General features: G+C 28.1%; 1 protein-coding gene across 1 annotated transcript; it reads left to right on the top strand.

The window, feature by feature from the left end:
• The first annotated feature begins 9599 nt into the window (after positions 1-9599).
• LOC135924017 (putative uncharacterized protein DDB_G0282499) lies at positions 9600-19744 on the top strand. The gene is made up of 2 exons (XM_065459065.1): positions 9600-10307; positions 19031-19744. Exons 1-2 carry the CDS (start codon positions 9600-9602, stop codon positions 19742-19744), a joined length of 1422 nt encoding a protein of 473 aa, XP_065315137.1.
• The last annotated feature ends 218 nt before the right edge of the window (positions 19745-19962 follow it).

Here is a 19962-nt window from a genome sequence, read left to right as displayed (position 1 = left end):
GTAAAAAATCAAATGATATACCTCTAAAATTTTCTAATTGCTTTATCTCACGTTAAACGGATCAAATTTTTATCGATTTCCATGTTCGTGAGCTGGCCTTTGCAGAAAAATACTCTACTGTTAATAATATTCTCTACACACTTCATCTCAATTTTGTAAATTTTCGGGGACAGGGTCTTCTATCTAACAAAAATATTCCTGGGAGCAAATAATATAATCTCTCACACAGAGTTTCCAATGAGAATTTTTACATTCAGCAAAAGAGCAGGCCATTATTTAAGTTGAAAAAATCGGGCAAGTCATATTTAAAATGGCTCGCACTAATTTTCTGGGAGTTATTTCTGGTGTACTCACACTTGCAATGTCTTGATGAGAGATAATTGGAGAAACTGTTATGTTTCTCATTTTTATTTAATTAAACTTTACCAATTTTTTAAATTTGCATTATATTAGTTATCATTTAATTATTATAGTATTATCTTTTTTTTAAGAATAACCATATTCTTATTTATATTAAATTGCGACTGTTTATACGAAATTATAAATTTTATATAAGAGAGGCTTAATTGCAATGCGATATACATGATAACATAAATTCGAATTTCTCTATCTTTAACACTTGGCGCTATAAAATCATCCAACGCTGAAAATTTTCTAGGAATGGCCTAATTTATTTTCCATGCGCAAAGATTTAAACAAAGATTTTAGGAAAAAATTATCATCTCATCCAAAGGTTTAATTTAAAAAGACATTTTCAAACTTAGACAAAGTGGGGAAAAAAATAATTCGTGTCCTCATGCGTAATGAATTTAATCTTTGCACGCTATATGCTAAGCCAAATAAATTTATTTTCGCTGATTATTTACCTATTGACGTGAGAAGACAATTAATCATTAATTTTGGAAAAACTATTAAATATGTTTAAGAAATTCCGAACAGGAAAGCATTTAAAAAAAAATACATAAATAGTGCATTGCGTCAGCCAGCGTCTACATGAGCGGGAGGGGTAGGAACATTTTGCATCCTATTTTTTGAGGAATAGGGGGTAAGCTGCTTTAATGGGGGTAGGATAAATTTTTTTGGGGGTTATCTATTAAATTTTGAGATGAAATAGGACAAAATATATTGCTGTAAAAATTAATATTTTAATTATAGTATTATTATAATACAATTCATCGACCAAATCTATACATTGCAAACAATCATACACATTGTTTTCCAAATAAACTTTCCTTTTAAGTGTAATTTAAAAGGTTTAGATATTTCAGCAAGCTTATAATGCCTATATAATTAATTCATTGTAAATAATGGAGGTTTTAATTGAATTTATTATCTAAAAAATAAATTCTTTATATTCACAAAATATCGATAGTTGGTAGTAGAGATAGATTAATTTAAGTTATCCTTTATAAATTCTTTGAAAAGAGTATTAATAAATAAATAGGTATAATATTAAAGAAATACCGCCGCTGAAGGCGGCAGAATTTTTGTAGGGGGGTAGGTAATGATTTTTGAAGGGGGTTTGCATCCAGTGAAAATCCTGTCATGTAGACGCTGGCGTCAGCAAATCAATTAGATTTTGATTCCATAGATTAAATTAAGGTGTTTTTTTTAAGTTTTATAGTAGGGAGTTTAAAACTTTAATATTTCTTAAATTGTTTTAATTAACAGATTTTAAAAAAAAGCTATAAAGAAAAAAATGAGATGAACATAAGGAAGTATTTTTAAAAAAAGAAGGAAAAAAATAAATAAAGTAAAATAAAATAGAATTAGAAAGAAAATTAGAAAAAGAAAATTTAAATAAGAAAAAAAATGGAAGTGAAATATTTCAATTTGGCATGGATCTAGATCAGTACTGTTAAATGGCTCTATTTTTAAAAACGGCTGATCCGATATCTTAGCCAAAAATTTTAAGCAATCCTAGAAATTTTGCTCATAGATATCAGATGTAGATGTATTTACAAAATCCCGAAGATTGTGAAAATTATTTTGGCCAAAATATTGGATCAGATATTTTTAAAAATCGGGCCATTTAACAATACTAATCTAGAACTTAAAAACAAATTCTCTGGACCATGATTGACAATTAAAGAGTAAGATTTTTTTATAAAATAAAAAAAGGAAAATGGCTGAGAAATTCATAAAATTGCAGAAATGAAGAGAGTACAAATTGGAATCTTTATTATTTCCCATTTAAAAGGAAAAGTAGGATTTCGAAAGAAGGCTTAATTATAACTCAGGCTAACAATATGGATTCTTGCGATTATATAATATCCGAAGGCATAGAAAATAAGAGGAAAAGCAGAGACCTGCAGAGGCACCATTTGTACGGCCCGGCCGCTCAGATTAAAAAAAATTTCGGCCCGGCTCGGATTTTTTTTACAAAAATTTTTTACGGCCAGGCCCGGATTTTAAAAATTTTGGGACCCGGCCCGGCTCGGGATTTTTGAATATTATATTCGACCTGGTATATAAAAAAATTCATTATTTCGTATTTTATTATATTTTTCGGCGAGTATTATCATTTAATAAGCAAGTATATTAGCTAATGTTGTTAAACGGCTCGTTTTGAGCCGATTTTTAAAAACGGCTAACTTAATAATTTTGCCAAAAAATATTGACTAAGCCTCGAAATTTCTATACTATCTGTCTAGACCTTTGCCTCTTCTATGAGCAAAATATTCAGGCATAATATTTTTGGATAAAAAACTGAGTTAGCCGTTTTTAAAAATCGGTTCAAAACGAGCCATTTAACAACACTATAAACATATTTTATTTTTTTATATTCTAAAAAGATATATAACAAATTGATACTATTAAAAATTTGTGTAAATAATATTTTGAGAATATACTATGTATTTATAAAAAAAATAAAAATGATAATTTAATTAATAAAAAATATAACATATATTATATATTATTTAATCCTTTACGTATTTATTCCATGGCAGGAAAACTATAATTTTATTATGTAATAGATACTGTGAGTGTTAGCTAGTGTTAACTTTCACCAAACATTATATTAATCATAACTATATATAATCATTATAACCATATCTAATTGACGAATATAATAATTCATGTTGTATAAATTTTTTAAAAAAATACGGCCCGGCCCGGGTTTTTTAAAAAAAAATTTTCAGGCCCGGCCCTTTGAGGAAAAGAAAGCCTTCCATGAATGAACAAAACCATCGATAAATACAATGCCTTAATTATATATTTAATTTTTAAATGTTTTTTAAATTTAAGTTTAAAATTTTATCGATTAAATTCCAAATCTAGAGGTACCCATTCGCGGAAGCTGGGGGGGGGGGGGGTGGTGAACATAGAATAATATTGAGTTTGCTATTAGAAAGAGAGAAAACGAAATTGGGGTTTAATTTTCATAATGAGTAAGTGTAAAAGGGCTAGAAAATATATTATGGACTGAGGAATGTCAAGATAAAAATGATCATATTTCTATGGTCTTCATGTTGACATGGAAAGAAAGAACTTATTCCGATTTCTATTTAAGTGTTAGGTGGTTTGGTAAATAATGGAGAGATGAAATTGGTAATATTAAGCCAGGCGTACTTTAATTTATGGGAGGAGATGATAGAAAATCGTATGAAGTCTTTCTATTTGAATTCAATGGTTGTTCCTCTTATGAAAAAGTGTACAAAGTCATTTGATGATGGGGCAATAAATCTTCTGAGAAAAAGGATAGATGGAATTTGTATCAAACTAAATTGACAAAATTTTACAAGTGTAAAAAATAAGCTATAACTCTGCGCAAATAAATGAGTACATGGAACCTTATAACCCCGGAAAAAAATCTGCCTAGCAAAAATACAACCAGAAACTCCTAACCTAAAATTTCTAAGAATCCAAATTACAATCAATCTAAATGTATATTGTTCAAATGTTTTGTGATATTATGGAAAGTTTATCTATATTTTAAAAAAAATTTCATTTCGAACACAGTTTAGAATCTTAAATTAGAGAACTCTTATTTAAAATAAAATTGGAACCGGAAACAGAAGAAATATTTTTTTAAAAATATTTTAAAGCGGAACCAGAGCCCAGGCTCCTTGATTTGTATATTCTTTCTAGTATAATATAAAATGTAGGGAAGACCGGGGTATATCGGGTCAAGAGGCACATTAGTTTCAACTCCATTTTTTTTTAAATTTTAAAACCTGGCAGGTCGGGCCTGCAGGTCTCTGAGAATATATAAATATTATTAAGATAAAAAAAATAACAACATGTCCTAAAGATAATTCAGGAAAATTTTAAAACATCTGTGAAGTTTTAAATCAATGCGAATTTTTTAAAAATGATTTTGGACTTAGCCTAAAGTATGTAAATATTTTTTTAAAAAAAACTTAACTCTAATCATGATTTTAGCGCTAAATTTCTTTAACTAGTTTTAAATATATTTTTTCTTTATTTCATTCTTTCTTTCTTCCTTCCTTCCTTCCTTCCTTCCTTCCTTCCTTCCTTCCTTCCTTCCTTCCTTCCTAAAATTTTCGGTGCAGACATAAAAGCTTTTTTTAAAATAAAAAATAAAAAGATTACCTTTTTAATTTTAAATCTAAAAAAATTAATTTAATTTTAAATTTAAAAAATTAAAATACAATTTTAAATTTAAAAAATTAAAATACAATTTTTAATTTAAGTTCATTTTGAACAGTAATAATCATCTATTTTAATATTAAATATTTTTAGAGAAATTTTCAAGATTTTTTAAACCTGGATGTTAATGATTGATTAATTTTGCTTATATATAATTTTAAGTACAATTAAATTAATTAATCATTTATTTTTAACCACGAAAAATATTATTTTTTTTTATGAATGAATTCAAGTTCATTTCAAATAATTTTAATTTCAAAAAAATTATAAATTTATTATTTTTAATTAAAAGTTCACTAAAGAATTCAAACTTGGAATAAATCTGTTCATAAACACTTCCATTTTCTTTTTCTTTCCTTCCTTCCTTATTTCTTTCATTCTTTAATAAGCATTTATATTGCTTCTTAGAAGCTTCATTTATGACAAGGGCCCAAAGTGAACCACCCTGATTAATTTAGGAAAATTTTATCCTGATCTAAATTTCTAAAATTAGGGAATTTTGTTTATAACTCATAGAAAATTTTTAAATCAATAATGGAAAAGAATATTAAGCTAAAAATGTGAAAAATAAACGTGAATATTCTTAATTTAGTAATCTTGGGGAATATTGAAGATATTTTCCCCATTTTAAAGATTTGTTTTTCAATGAAAACTCAATTTAAACGTCAATGTTTACTTGCTTAACTTCTATTAAGCATTATTTTTATTAGTGCCATAAAAACTTTGTACGAGATAAGCAAGATCCTCGATTTTTAGCGATTTCGAAACTCTCTATATTATTAGAGAATCAAGTCAAATGCAAACTGTATCTTGTATTAGAGATCTGCAAAAATAGGCCCAGCCTGGCCGAACGGATTTCGGGTTGGGTCGGGCCCAGGGTTGCCAGATATTCTTCACTTGAAAACGTGAGTCTTTCTTTTATAATAATTAATGAGGACTTCGCCCTCATACCCCCCCCCCCCCCCAATTTGTGGGCCTTCGTCCTGCTTTTGCCTGGCCTTCGGTCGGGGTAATTGATGTAGCATACTCATCTAAGTTAATATATTATATTTAATATAACAAGATTTTAAAGACAATGAAAATTCTTTATTGATTTACTAATAACAATTATGATATATAATTTTCTCATGTTTATAAATATAGCATAATATTAATTATTATATTTTATGGATGATTTTAAAAAAGAGGCAATAAAGATTTCCCATCGGCACTGTGGAGATAGGCTGAAAACTTTTTGCATGAATAGTTATATTTTGTTTAACCATAAGTTCAGCTTCCAAAGATGATCTTCTTTTCGCCACGCAGTAGTCATTAGACTAAATATTCTATCTGATGAAGCCAGTGGCGTAGCCAGGATTTTGTCATGGGGGGGGGGGGTTTAATTTTTCCCGGGGGGCTTTGCCCCCCAAACCTCCTATTTTTTTTGAACACTTAATTGCTTATATTTTTGGATTTGTTAAAATTGTTATTTTATTATATATTTTACATTCCTTTATTTAATCATATATATATTTATATTAATTAAAATATTTTCAAAATTATGATATTTTATATAATATTTTAATATTAAAAATTATAATGTATAAAGACTATTTTAAAAAAAGTAATTTTTTACAATTATATAAAATATGTGTAATTCTTATGCAAATAATGGTATTTTAAAAAAATATGATGATATTATCTTATAAATAATACTTTTTTTACAAAAAAAAATTGATTATATATTGAAACTAATAAAATTTTATTGCTATTTTTTGATGAATTTAAAAAGAGAGATCTACTTTTCTCTGAAATTTTGATAATTCTTTTAGAATCAAATTTTTATCTAAAATAATCTCCTTATAAATATTTAATAGGGCTAATTCATTTAAACGTTTTTCACAGGTTGTGTTTCTTAAATAGGTTTTTAACCTCTTTAAAGTTGAAAAAGACCTTTCATTAGTGCAGGTACTAATTGGTAAAGTAGCTAAAATAAGTAATAATGTTTTGATATTAGGCAGGGAATCTAAAATGCAATTACACATGGAAAGGGTTTGCAGAGCATTCGTTGGTCTCAAAGAATACCCTATTCTGTCAAGATTTTTATACCAAAATTCGACATCACAAAGTAACTTATCATATGAACCTACTCATCAGCGTAAAACTCTGAGATTTTTTTTAATATCCTCTCGTGTTTCAAGTGTAATCAATAATTTAGACTCAACCGGCAAAAGAAAATAAAAGCTTTTTAAAATATAATTATGACTAATAAATCTTTCTTTTAATTGAAATAAAAATGTTTATTTTATAAAAATCCTCAATCGCAGATGCATCAATATTTGATCGATTGGATTGTCTAGAGACTACTATAGGTTTAAAAATTTCAATTCCAAACATATTAGCAATCTTGTTTACTTTTTCATATATTTCATGAAATTTTTCATCCACATTCTCTCTGATATTTATTAATATTTCAACAATATCCTTTGCTCTATTTATAATCTCCCTTAAATCCAAATCAATTTTTTGTAGCATTTTGCTAAAATCATATGTATAATTAAATAAAAAATAAACACATTGAATTGAAATTAAAAACTGTGGCTTAATAATAGCCTGCAAAAGATTTTCGGCATCTGCTTAATCTTTTTCCTTGCTTGATATATAAAATTCTAGTGCTGCAAAGACAACATCATATAGTTCAATAAAGAGTTTCACCGACTCTTGTCTTTCAATAAATCTGTTCGGACAAAATCTTTTTAGTTTTTTTTTTTGATTTTTTGAGTCAATATCATGATACGTTTGAATAAATAACTCCTTTTTTTGGGTGGTGTGAAATAGCTGCAAACCAAAAATAAATATAAAAATAATCAAATGTGTATATTAATAAATTTGAAACATAAAAATCAAGCGTTTATTAAGAATTTATTAAATTAAAATTAAAAAATTTAAAAAAAAAATTTAAACCCCCCCCCCCCCCCAATGCCTACGCCACTGGATGAAGCATTTGAATCCGGAATAGAAAAAATAAAATTGCATATTTTCTCTATCAATGGTGAGTTTTTATTAGAAAGAAAATCCATCCATTTTTCTTGGGTATTCATGTGATAGTTTTTTGATAATTTTTCTTCATAATAGGAATAAAATTGTGAATATTCCTCAAAGAGAATTTCTGTATCTATGTTTGGTATTTTATAATTACTTATAATTTTTTGTAATTGTTCAAATTCTGGACATTATTTTAATGTCATAGGGCTAAGATATTTCCATATATTATCTATAATATCATAATGTTTTTCTACATATTCTATAATATTTTTTATAAATGAAATGCTCCCATAAAAATTTTGTTGAATTTTTAAATTTAATGAATTCTTTAGTTTTAGGATAATATCATGTATATATATTGCCAATGCATCTTCAGAAATTGTAAATTTATGTTATTGACTAAAGTGCCAACGTTAAGGACAACACCTAAATATGCCTTTGCAAAATCATCTCCAAAAATTATTTTCAAAATTGGTGGGGTTGCTGATAATGATAAAAAATATTCTTTAAGGGGTTGAAAATACTTAAGCATCCGCTTAATCGCTGGGATTAATGTAAGCCAGCGTATTGGAACATGGCGAAGTGATTCTGATCATTCTAAATTGCACCATTCTACCAATTCATTTAAAATTGTAACTCTTTTTGTTGAGTTGCTAAATTCATTATAGCATTTAATTACTATACTATCAATATCATATTTAAGAAAAATTATGGCCTTTTTAAACAAATTTGAAGAATATGGCATATACAACCCATTGGTATAATATTATTACTATGGCTTTTCAATTCTGTCCAAATACTTTAATTTTTCCCAAAGTTTACAGATGCGTTATCTGCACAATAGGCCGTTACATTAGCAATATAAAGTTCAGCGAATTTTAAATTTTCTAGCCAGGACTAGATATGTCTTTAGGGGTTTCACTGTCAGACGAAAATTTTTTAAGTAATTAAACATTTATTCCATTCTTTTTGTTGAATTATCTAAGTAATAAGGGAAATGTTTTTATATTACCTTTATTCTATGCATCCGTTAGTATTGAAAACGGATGATTGTTTTTTAGATCTTTTATAATATTTGCTCTTAATTTATTTCATTTAAATACGAGTTTTAATATAAGATTTATAAAATCCATAAAAGAAATGTATAGTCATTTAAATATTTAAAAATATTTTGAAAAAATTTAAAAACGTGAGAAAAAGTGTGATTATTTTAATTTACTCAAAAAACGTGAGAAGAGCGTGAAGTGTGAGAAAACGTGGGCAAAGTAAAAAATTAGGTATGAAATCGTGACATCTGGCAACCCTGGTCGGGCCTAATATTTCTTAAAAAAAATTAAGGCCGGGTCGGGCCTTGGAAATTTTTTTAAAATATATCTTAAATTCATCTATTTTATGTTGAATATTTTATGTAAAATAAAAATATTTGATTATGTTTATAGAAACTAGACACCATATGACATATATATTTTATGTTGGGTAATTATAATTTTTTTAAAAAAAAATTAATTTCTACATTTAAATAAATTCGGGTCGGGCCAGGTCGGGCCGGGTCGGGCCGGGTCGGGCCGGGTCGGGCCGGGTCGGTAAATTTTTCTAAAAAAAATTTAGGGTTCTGGCCGGGCCGACAAACTTATTTAAAAAAATTACTGACCGGGCTTGAAAAATTAGGCTCCGATGCAGATCATTGTATCCTTCATAAATAATGACTAAATAAAATATTAAAGATGTTTCATGGTGAAGAAATTAAAATTTTCAAAAATAAATATCTTTTTTACCACGTGACTTTTTTTTTTCTTGCTAGACTTACAGACGATTTTTAAAAAAAAAATATTTATAATTAAAATTATTTTAACCCGTCCGTCATAATTCATAATTTTTTTTTAATTATTAATATTTTTAAAAAATTATATTTTTGAACTCAATAAAAATTAAAAAATATTTTTAAATAAAATCTAAAATCAATGACTAGCATGCCTCAAACCAGTGTAGAACCTTTTCCTATGAAATTATATAGAATTATCAACACCTGCCAAACTGGTGAGATAGATTGGGCAATGGATGGGAAATCCATATTAATCAATTTCCCATCCTTTGAAAAAAGGTATTTAGACTCCTACACAAATCAGTATTTCAAAAAATCGCTGGAAAAGAACGACAAAAAAGAGACCAAAGTTGAATTTAATACCAAGCAAATATCGAGCTTCATCAGGCAGCTCAATCTTTACGGGTTCAAAAAGATATCGAAACTGAGAAAAAAACACGAAGATGTGGTGAATAGAGGACAAATTGATTTCCCGCAGACGACACGAAAAAATCATGGCATGGTAAACAATCCCGAGATCAACGGCAACAATTATTTGCTATTCAACATTGAAAACGTGATTTATAATGACAGCAAATTCAAGAAGTCGAAAAGAAAATTTGACGATGAATTAGATTATCACGAATATTTTCACAAACATTTCATCCGAGGTCATCCCGAATTATTGGAGACGATAAAAAGGACTTCCTTAATGAATAATAACACCTCAAAAAATGGTAGTTCTAACAATGTAAGCGAGAATGGTGGTCAACATATTGACGATGCCCATAAAGAAAACGGGATCGAAGCTAGACCTATACACGAAAAAATCGAATACTTGAAACCAAATGATGTTAAAAGAAGAAAGGTAATATACAGAATAATAAAAATAATAATTATGTGCCTATTAAAATCCCTAATTTTTTTATAATCAATCACTTATTCAAAATCAACTTATCGATTGTTACCCAAAATTGTCGACCATATTGATTTATTTAACACTCTGTTACTTGAAATATTTAAGGGTTTTTTTTTGAATCATTATAAAATAAACCAATCAAATGCGATGAATTGATGATAATAACAAAATTGGCCAATAAAAATAGATATAAGAAAATAGAATGTCGCTAATATTTAGAATCTTTAAAAAATTCTAGAATGCCGATGACCTTGTTTGTATATTCGAAAATTTTAATAAAATAAAATTAAAGTAAAGTTTTGATTTTTGTATTGCAAATGCATTTGATTTTGATTTTGATTCAATAAAAATAAAATCTTTTTAAAATGACACATTTCCTGCAAAAAAATTTATTTAAAAAAAAATGATTTAAATAAACTATTAAAAGTTGGTAAATAGTGCAATCATTTGTTTGTGGATCTTTTTTTTTTCAAATTTGAAAAATCTGACTGCCAAGAAATCTATTCCAGTAATAGTGTAAGAATTTCAGCGTTTAAAATGCTCTTAAAAATAAAAAGATTTTGATCCCTGAAGATTTTATTAAAAGAAGATTTATTTGAGAAATGCTTAAAAATGTTTTTTTTAAATCAAATTTTACATTAAAAATTAAATTTTTAAGAATTCATGATTTTTATGCCTAAAAAATTTTTGTTGATGAGATCGTAAATTTTTAAAAAAAACCATCTTGATCTTCTGTGATCTTCAACAATTTTTTGCTCAGAATTTTGGGTAATTTTCCATTTCTGAGAGACAATTTTTTCATGAACTCTAGAGTCATTATTAATTTTTATCAAAGACCAGCAGAGCAGGGCCGGGCCCTAAAATTTTTTTTTAAAAATACGCGTTTTTAATCGCTATTATTAGCTATAAAAATTAAGAATAGATGTAATACATTTTTTATATTTTTAATAAATCCGGGCCGGGCCGAAAATTTTCTTTTTAAAGAAAAACCCGGGCTAGGTTTGGTCTGAAAATATAAAATACGGGCCAGACCGTTCAGATAATATATATATTTTTAAAAAAAAACTCCGGGCCATGTCGTGAAAATGGTACCTCTGCAGATCTCTGAATTTTATACTGGCGTTACGCGAAATTAAGAAATAAATCAGTCAACTCATGTATCTACTGGTTACGCGAATTCCGTGATACCTGATTTTTATTTATTTATAATTAATATTTTCAAAATTTTCAGTGCCCCTCTTTCCCTCCCCAAGTGACGCTACTGTGCCAATTGACTGTAACATATACAAAACATAAATAAAAATGATATGTCACGTTAGCCAGTTAACCACCCTAAGTATTTTGGCATCTTGGTATCATACCATCCCCGTTCTGCTATGCCAAATTTAAAAATAAAATTATAGGATTATCTAAGTGAATGTATAAAAACAGGAATGCGACCGGCAAAATTTTTGCCCGGATTCGGTTCGGGTTCGGTTTAAGGTTTAAAAAATAATAGGTGGGTTCGATTCGGGTTAGGTTTGGGGAAATATTTTTGAATCCAGTTTTGGTTCCGGGTTTAGTTCTAGAATTTTTTAAATGATAAAAAAAATTATTTATTTAAATCATAATTAAAAAACTATCCGGTTGAATCCGGGTTCAAATAAAATTTCCGGGTGATTCGGTTCGGGTTCAGATTTTTTCCAAAAACCCGGGTTTCTTCTCTGAGTTAGGGTCGGTTCATATCCATGGATATAAATATTAAGTATTGGGTATATTAATTACCAGTTCGATCTTTTTTTGCTATATCAACATAAATAAATTTATGTATTTTTTTTTCTTGTTTTCTATAATGGTTAATATATCTATAATTCATCATAATATCTAAATTTATTAGATAATATATGATAATATATAGACTGAGATCAGTGACTATGACGGTAAAATTTTGTGTTTTTAATACTTTTATAATTGATATCTAGACGAAAATTGATTTGCCTTTTTTTATTTCTTTAAATTGATAAAACAAACTGCTTTAATTTCCTATCTATATAAAATCATCTCAGATATTTACTATATTTAAAAAAAGTGCGCGAAAAATATTCGAAAAAAATTGATTGGATCACTTTACACTTGAAGTTTAAATCATAGTTTTCATTTTGTTCACAACTTGGTTTCTTTTTTTTTTGGTTCCAACTAGTGTTCAGACACGATTAAATATTAGCGTGAACCAGATATCTATTACCATATTTTTCCTTCAAGAAGGATGCCAATTTTAGCAATTTTTTCTTATTTTTACAAATAAATTATTTTTTTATAACTGTCTACCAAACTAATTAATTAGCATTACATTGATAAAAAAAATAAATACTTTCAGTCGCTTTTTAGTCTTAAAGTTGCCACTAATTTATTGCTATTTGGATTAGCTCAACTCAAATTCTTAGGACCTAACCGTCAATTTTATTGATCCGAATTAAAATAATTTTTAAAAACAAATTATTCTAATGCAAATAGCAAATTATTCGTATTCGTTTTTTAATATGCCTGGATTAGGTGTGGAATAACTAAGTAGTTATTTTCTTTACAATAATTAAAATTGAAGGAAAATGAAATGTGATAACACTATCCCCGGTCTATTTTGAACCTTGGCATATTAATATAAAAATACAGAATTTTATTAGATAAGATATCTCGATTTTATAAGACTATACTATATTTGTTATGGTGAAAAATTGAATATATATAATTTATATTGCTAAATAATTATAAATTAAGAAGAATTAAATAAAATTTCAGAAAATCTTACTAAAATATTTTTATTGATAAATGGTTTATTTATATAAAAATTAATCTTAATTATGCAATTTGAAATAAATATTTATTAAATTAATATTTAAAAGATTTCTTTTTAGAAAAATGTTAACAACTCTACGTATTACTGATTATTTTCGCTTTAAAATGTTAACTCTAAAGTGTGACTAAAAAAAGGCCGTTTTAATCTGTACTTTCTCACTCTTAAACATTTTAAAAAGATTAATTGATGAGTACTTAATATTTATAAATTTATCATTTGCCAATCACTAACCAAAAACAATTATAAAAATAAAAACTATAACATTACTCATTTAACTGTCTTTATCGGATTTTGAATGGTGATTCAAAATCAATTACATCTAAATTAAAAGGGATTTCCTCAATTCCAGAATATTTTTGAATCATATGATTTTGCGATCCTTATAATATATTTTTTTTTATCTTTTCTGTCTATATTTAGATATAAAATATTAGTTATATTTTGAATTTGATATGAATCTGAATCTAATATTAACAAGTAGCCTTAAGCACGAAGTTAGCCACAAGGACAAGCATTAAATATGAAGCGTAAGCCAATATATATTGCTTAGTTGTTGTAATACATCAGGTTAGTCCTTAAAAATATATTATTTTTTTCCCCATAATTACTCAGAATTACTACTTAAAGTAATTTTTACTGAATTCTCAAAAGTTGCCAAGTAAAAATTTTATCAAAATTGAATTTCTTAGAAAATATAATATAAAGCTCAGCATTTTTTACTATACATTTTTATTTTTAAGTGAAGCATGATTATTTGAGTTTTCAAATTAATCATTAATCTATGTCTTCTGGTGGTTTAAATCATGAGAGGGTGGGGGTAAACATTTTTCCAAAAAAATATCTAGATAAAGTTATCAAATCCTCTCCATCTTTCCTGATGTCGAAATCTTCAATCGATTTCTGTTTTCGTAAAAATATCCCAAATCGACATATTTCTTTAAAGTATAACTAGGAATTATTAGTCCCTTAATGGGCATGGTGGGCATAGCTTATTCCACTAACTTTAGGTGGGAATTGATTGTTTCTTATAGAAATTACTGCCTTAATTAACTATTAAACATGACGTTTATACTTTTGAAATTAATTTTATCACTTAAAATATTTTGGAGTATTTGACCGTATTTAACCAGGTCAAAACTCCTCCCGTCAATTGACTTAAATTGAACGGTCAATTGGCCTACTTGCCAACTCTGATAAAAAGTATTCAAAAATCATCTTCAAAACCTAGTTTATGTGGTGTGTACATCCTATCTGTTTTTAATTAATTAAAAACGATTTAAAAAGTTTGGAAATTTGTTTTTATAAGGGCTATGTGTGGAATAATTGTATGCAGAAGCTAATCTGATAATATAAAACTTAGATTGTTTCAATCTAATACGGGAGACCGGGGGGTTATTTTTATCCATAAAAAATAAGTGTTATAAAAATAGACTAAGCAAATTTATCAAAATTTAGAATTTTAAAAAATATCATGGTTTGTCAAGTGATTAAATCTATATTTTATTTACTTTTAATTTAATGACCCGTAAAAATTCCCTCAAAACTATCAAAAGTCGTAACAATTTCATTAAAATTATTTTATTTATTCTATAACAAATATAAAATTATTCACAAATATTAATAAAATGAATATCAAAAAAGATAAAACGTTGTAACAAATTTATATTAAGTTTTATGATTAAAATATCGTCTAAAGTGTATTTGTCAAATTTATTTCGTAATGTGGTTACTTCGTATTGCACTGAAGGATCTTTCCATCGATATATGTGAGCAAAGATCAGCTAGAACTACTCGCTAGAGGGATATTTTGGATAAATGTAAAAATATTTTGATGGGAAGGCAATTTTAGGCTATACATTAATTTGTAATATCCATTATCGAATTAGAGTTAAACAACAAATAAATGCATTTAAGCTTAAAATTAAAGTCGGGCCTACTAGAGTCAACTCCTGAGGTGACTAATGTCAACTCCTGAGCCAGCATATCTAATCTGTTTGAGCCTTAGCCAATTTTTACAACTTTAGGGCAAGAATTAAATCAACATAAATTATCCTCATTTTTCGATGATATATGAATTATAAATATCTAAAATCGATAAATTCCTATAATAAATTTTTCCCGGTCTTAGAAGGTAATTATTTCAATTCCATATCAATTATTTAATTAATATGAAATTGAATTACTCGTCCTATAATTTTTAATTTTGAATATAAGTATACAATTTAAAAAAAAGACTATTATTGAAATATTCGTCCTCTATGTAAAAATTGAGCAAAACATTAACAATATATTATAAGTTGATTTGGGTTGGTGCTCGGGTCTGTGCTCGGGTCGGTGCTCGGGTCGGTGCTTGGGTCGATGCTCGGGTCAGTGCTTGGGTCGATGCTCGGGTCAGTGCTTGAGTCGATGCTCGGGTCGGTGCTTGAGTCGATGCTCGGGTCGGTGGTTGGGTCGGTGCTCGGGTCGGTGCTTGGGTCGGTGCTCGGGTCGGTGCTTGGGTCAATGCTCGGGTCAATGCTCGGGTCAGTGCTTGTGTCGATGCTCGGGTCTGTTGGGTCGGTGCTCGGGTCGGTGCTTGGGTCTGTGCTCGGGTCAGTGCTTAAGTCGATGCTCGGGTCAGGGCTTGAGTCGATGCTCGGGTCTGTGCTTGGGTCGGTGCTCGGGTCTGTGCTTGTGGCGGTGCTTGGGTCGATGCTCGGGTCAGTGCTTGAGTCGATGCTCGGGTCTGTGCTTGGGTCGGTGCTTAGGTCGATGCTCGGGTCGGTTCTCGGGTCTGTACTTAAGTCGGTGCTCGGGTCTGTGCTTGGGTCGGTGCTCGGGTCTGTGCTTGGGTCGGTGCTCGGGTCTATGGATTTGGTCGACCAGGTCGACCAATTTGGTTGCTTTGGTTTTGGTTCATTTTTTCGACCAAAAACCCAACCAAAAATCATGCTAATTCGACCCAACAACCAAGCAATTTAACAACACTAATGCCTACCTATTTTTAAGCAACGTTAAATACAAATAAATCATCGGGTTCATGCCATCTTGGTTTTCCATATAAGAATCTGCAGCAATGGTGTAGCCATTTTATCCAGCTAAGTTGGGGGATAAGATTGTGGTGGGGGTTAACTCCAAACAACGCTCTATATTCCAAGTCTACGTCTGATAAAATTATGATTAAACATTTTTTATTTTCCCGTAATTATTTATTTTATATTGCTTTTAAGATATATATTATATATATCATCTCCGTTAAAGGTGGCTGAACAATGGAAGGCACTAACTTTAAAATCTATGCCATTGTTTTTATGCTTTATTACTGCCTAAGAATGCCTTAACAATAGTTAGCATAAAGAAACGGAAGAAAAATTTATCTAATTATTATTTTTTGGATCTTTATTTACAAATTGTTCTTATTCTGCAAATGCAATATATCAGTTGGAGTGTTTTGACTTTATTGATGAATCAAAATAATTTGTTAAAATCTTTAAAATCCTTTGAATACACAGTTTTAAATGTTATATTATCATTTAAAAAGATTTAAATCTCAACAGGTTTTTATTCAAGTATTTTTAAAATAAATATAAAAATTATAACGAAATTTTTTTTTTTGAAATTTAAAATATTATTTATATTATTATCAAATTCATTTCTAGTAGATTTTACAAACTAAAACGAATTATTATAAAGATAGGGAAGAGGTGATATATTAAATTCTAAATTTTCACGGTATTAATTTCTTAATTTTTTATGATAAACAATAAATCCTCCAATATATAAAGTAATCTAATTCAGTAGATTCTTCTCAAAATTGATATAGAATCAACCAGTACTCATACAAAGATATTTTAAACTTAAAATTATCCATCTCCCACCCTTAAAATAATTATGTATTCTATAGTTCTTGGGTATAAGCTCTTTTTTAATTAGCGTATATACGTTTAAGCAACATTTTTCGAAATGTTGCGCGTACAATTAGGTGCAGCATGCCCACAAACGTGTAGAGGGCTCCTCATATTTGTACTTTTCACCCAAATTAAATTTGTTCCAATTAGATGGAAATGAGGAAAATCTAGTGTAGCTCTGTTGAACTTTTAACATCAAAGGGCAAAAGCGATATCACGTATCACGTAAAATATTATTTGTTGTTATTTAATTATTTATTATTCTTTTTAAGAAAAGAGAAACAATTAGGATTTATAGTTTCCCGTCCCAAGAGAAATATTTAACAAGGGGATATGAAACTCAAATGAAAATCTCTGACTACCACCATGAAAGGTTCATTTATTTTTCTACATTAAAATATGTCAATAATATATATATACACTAGGGTTGGCAGATTTAAATTAATTTGTTTTAAATCGCGATTTAAATTACCCCGATTTTTTTAAAAAAATCAATGATTAAAATCAAAATTTTAAATAGTGAAAGATAAGGACGTAGATAAGGAAAATCTAAATTAAATAACCAAATTTCACTATTTAATCACCACTTGCTAGATAAAAATAGTTTATTTTCTATATCAATTTTTGACATAGTAGAAAAATAACTGCTGATCCTAATCATAATAGTGAATTCTAAATGTAAAACAAAACTAGTATCAAAAATCTGCACATAATTAAAAAAAAATTTAAATTTCTTTATAATAAAAATAAATTATCAATTAGTTTTAAAATTAAGAATTACATATATTAAAAATCACATGTTATATCTATATAGTCGACATTGGTAAAATTGTATTTTAAAATTTACATCTAATGAATATTTTTAAATTATAATATCTTTATACTAATTTTGTTGTTTATATATACAAAATTTGGTTTCAAGATTTTAGAAAATAATATTAAGAAACGGGAAGGAAAAATAAATAAATTTATGAATGGAAAATAGCTCTCAGAGGCCTATTATTAACCGGTTGAGAAATAAGGATAGTTAAGTTTGAAAAAAAAAATTAAATTTCATTTGGCACTTTTATTTGAAACAGACTCTTCCACCTAAATTAGCCCAAACCCTTTATTCGAATTAGTCTATCTAATTTAGGTCCCCACGCTTAGATGCTCTTCTTTATATGTTAACGATTATCTTCGTTCATTAATTATCCGACAACATGGTTTGATCAGCTCCTTTGTTTCCATTTTATGCCTTCTAAGTTCTGTTAGACGGCTATTCTTTGTCTAGTAATCGTAGCTTCTAACGACTGCTGGGTGATTATCGATAAATCCTTACCTATTTTCCAGCTACAATAGTGTTGTTAAATGCCTTGATTTAGTCAATTTTTTAAAACGGCTAACTCAATATTTTAATCAAAAAAAAATATGGCCTGAACCTCGAAATTTTGCTAATGGATAATCTTTGTGCCATCTATGCCCAAAATCTTCAAGCTTGTGTAATTTCTGAATAAATATCGAGTAAGTCGTTTTTAAAAATCGGCTCAAAACGAGCCGTTTAGCAACTTATAAACTCTTAGAGATTTATCCTAGTCTCTTGCTTATATCTAACAACTTCTTTTAAATGAATCGGTTGAATCCGATAAAAAGCATAGATAAATTCTTATTTATTAACATACCAATAAAATCTAAAAACATATTTATCAGACATCACATGGATCAAAATGCTTTAGAGTGTATGCAGTATATCGAACCCTTTAATAACGATTTATACCCGGTAATTACTATATTTCACATATTTTTTTTATACCGTATATCTATTTACGTCACCGTAAGCAATAATGTACAAATATGCAAACTGCCTTATGTTTTTTATTTGTTTGAATAATTATATCTTAATACATTTTTGAAAGAAAAGTAGATTCAACTGGATTTGGCCCTATAAATAAATTATCTATTTGATATATTAGATGCAATCTTGCGAGCTGATGAACCGTGATAACTTTTTATACAATACAGCAGACTACAGCGCGTCTGCAATACTTAATTCGTCGGCAAACCATAATTTTTTGATGAATTCTTCGCCAAAATACAAAAACAATTTAAATTTACCGATTCTGAAGACAAACAATTTTAATCCAAATTTTATATGCAATAATAATTACTTAAATTACAATAATTTTAATTTGGTGAACAATCCGGGTAATTGTTGCGATCCTAATTTAATGGTTTTATGTTCTTCTGCTCTAGCTAAAAAAGATTTCCAGCTGCCTAACATCAACATAAATATCAATATAGATCATAAGAATGACAACAAAATTAATAACAATATTGGAGATTTTCAAAAATTGAGCCCCATTGAGGTCTTCACGAGTGTTAACGGAAAGCAAAGTTTAAGCAATTCTTCCATAAATATGAATGAGTTTTATGACACCTCTTATAATAATTTAAGCGTTAGTAATGAAAATTTATATGGAGGTGGGAATTATTTCGACATAAAATTAAATTCAAAAGATAATTTTTTTATGGAAAATAATAACTCGCAAAAGTTATCTTCTTATCAACAAAATACGATATATACATCAGAGAAAGATCTACCTAGTAGTGTGAACGTATGCGCGAATATTGATATAAACCATTTCAAAAGAACAGATTATTTTGATATTAATCTAAAGGTTAAGTGATAAAACTTATATAACATTATTAGTTAGGAATGATATATATTATAACAAGTGTTGTTAAACGGCTCGTTTTGAGCCGATTTTTAAAAACGGATAACTCAATATTTCCTCCAGAAAAATATTACGCATGCCTGGATTTTGCTAATAGAAGAAACAAAGATTTAAATATATATTATCGAAATCTTGAGGCTTAGGCAATATTTTTGGCGAAAATATTGAGT

Source organism: Gordionus sp. m RMFG-2023, chromosome 2, assembly GCF_954871325.1.
Source record: "Gordionus sp. m RMFG-2023 chromosome 2, tfGorSpeb1-WG-v2, whole genome shotgun sequence".
NCBI lineage: Eukaryota > Metazoa > Nematomorpha > Gordioida > Chordodea > Parachordodidae > Gordionus > Gordionus sp. m RMFG-2023.
The sequence above is the reverse complement of the archived record's forward strand: the minus strand, read 5'-3'. Positions and strand labels throughout refer to the sequence as shown.

Excerpts from the sequence above, each read along its gene's own strand:
- LOC135924017 (XM_065459065.1), top strand. The coding sequence starts at position 9,600 with ATGACTAGCATGCCTCAAACCAGTGTAGAACCTTTTCCTATGAAATTA. Across the intron at positions 10,308-19,030 it reads ATGATGTTAAAAGAAGAAAG|ATGCAATCTTGCGAGCTGAT; the intron begins GTAATATACAGA and ends TTGATATATTAG.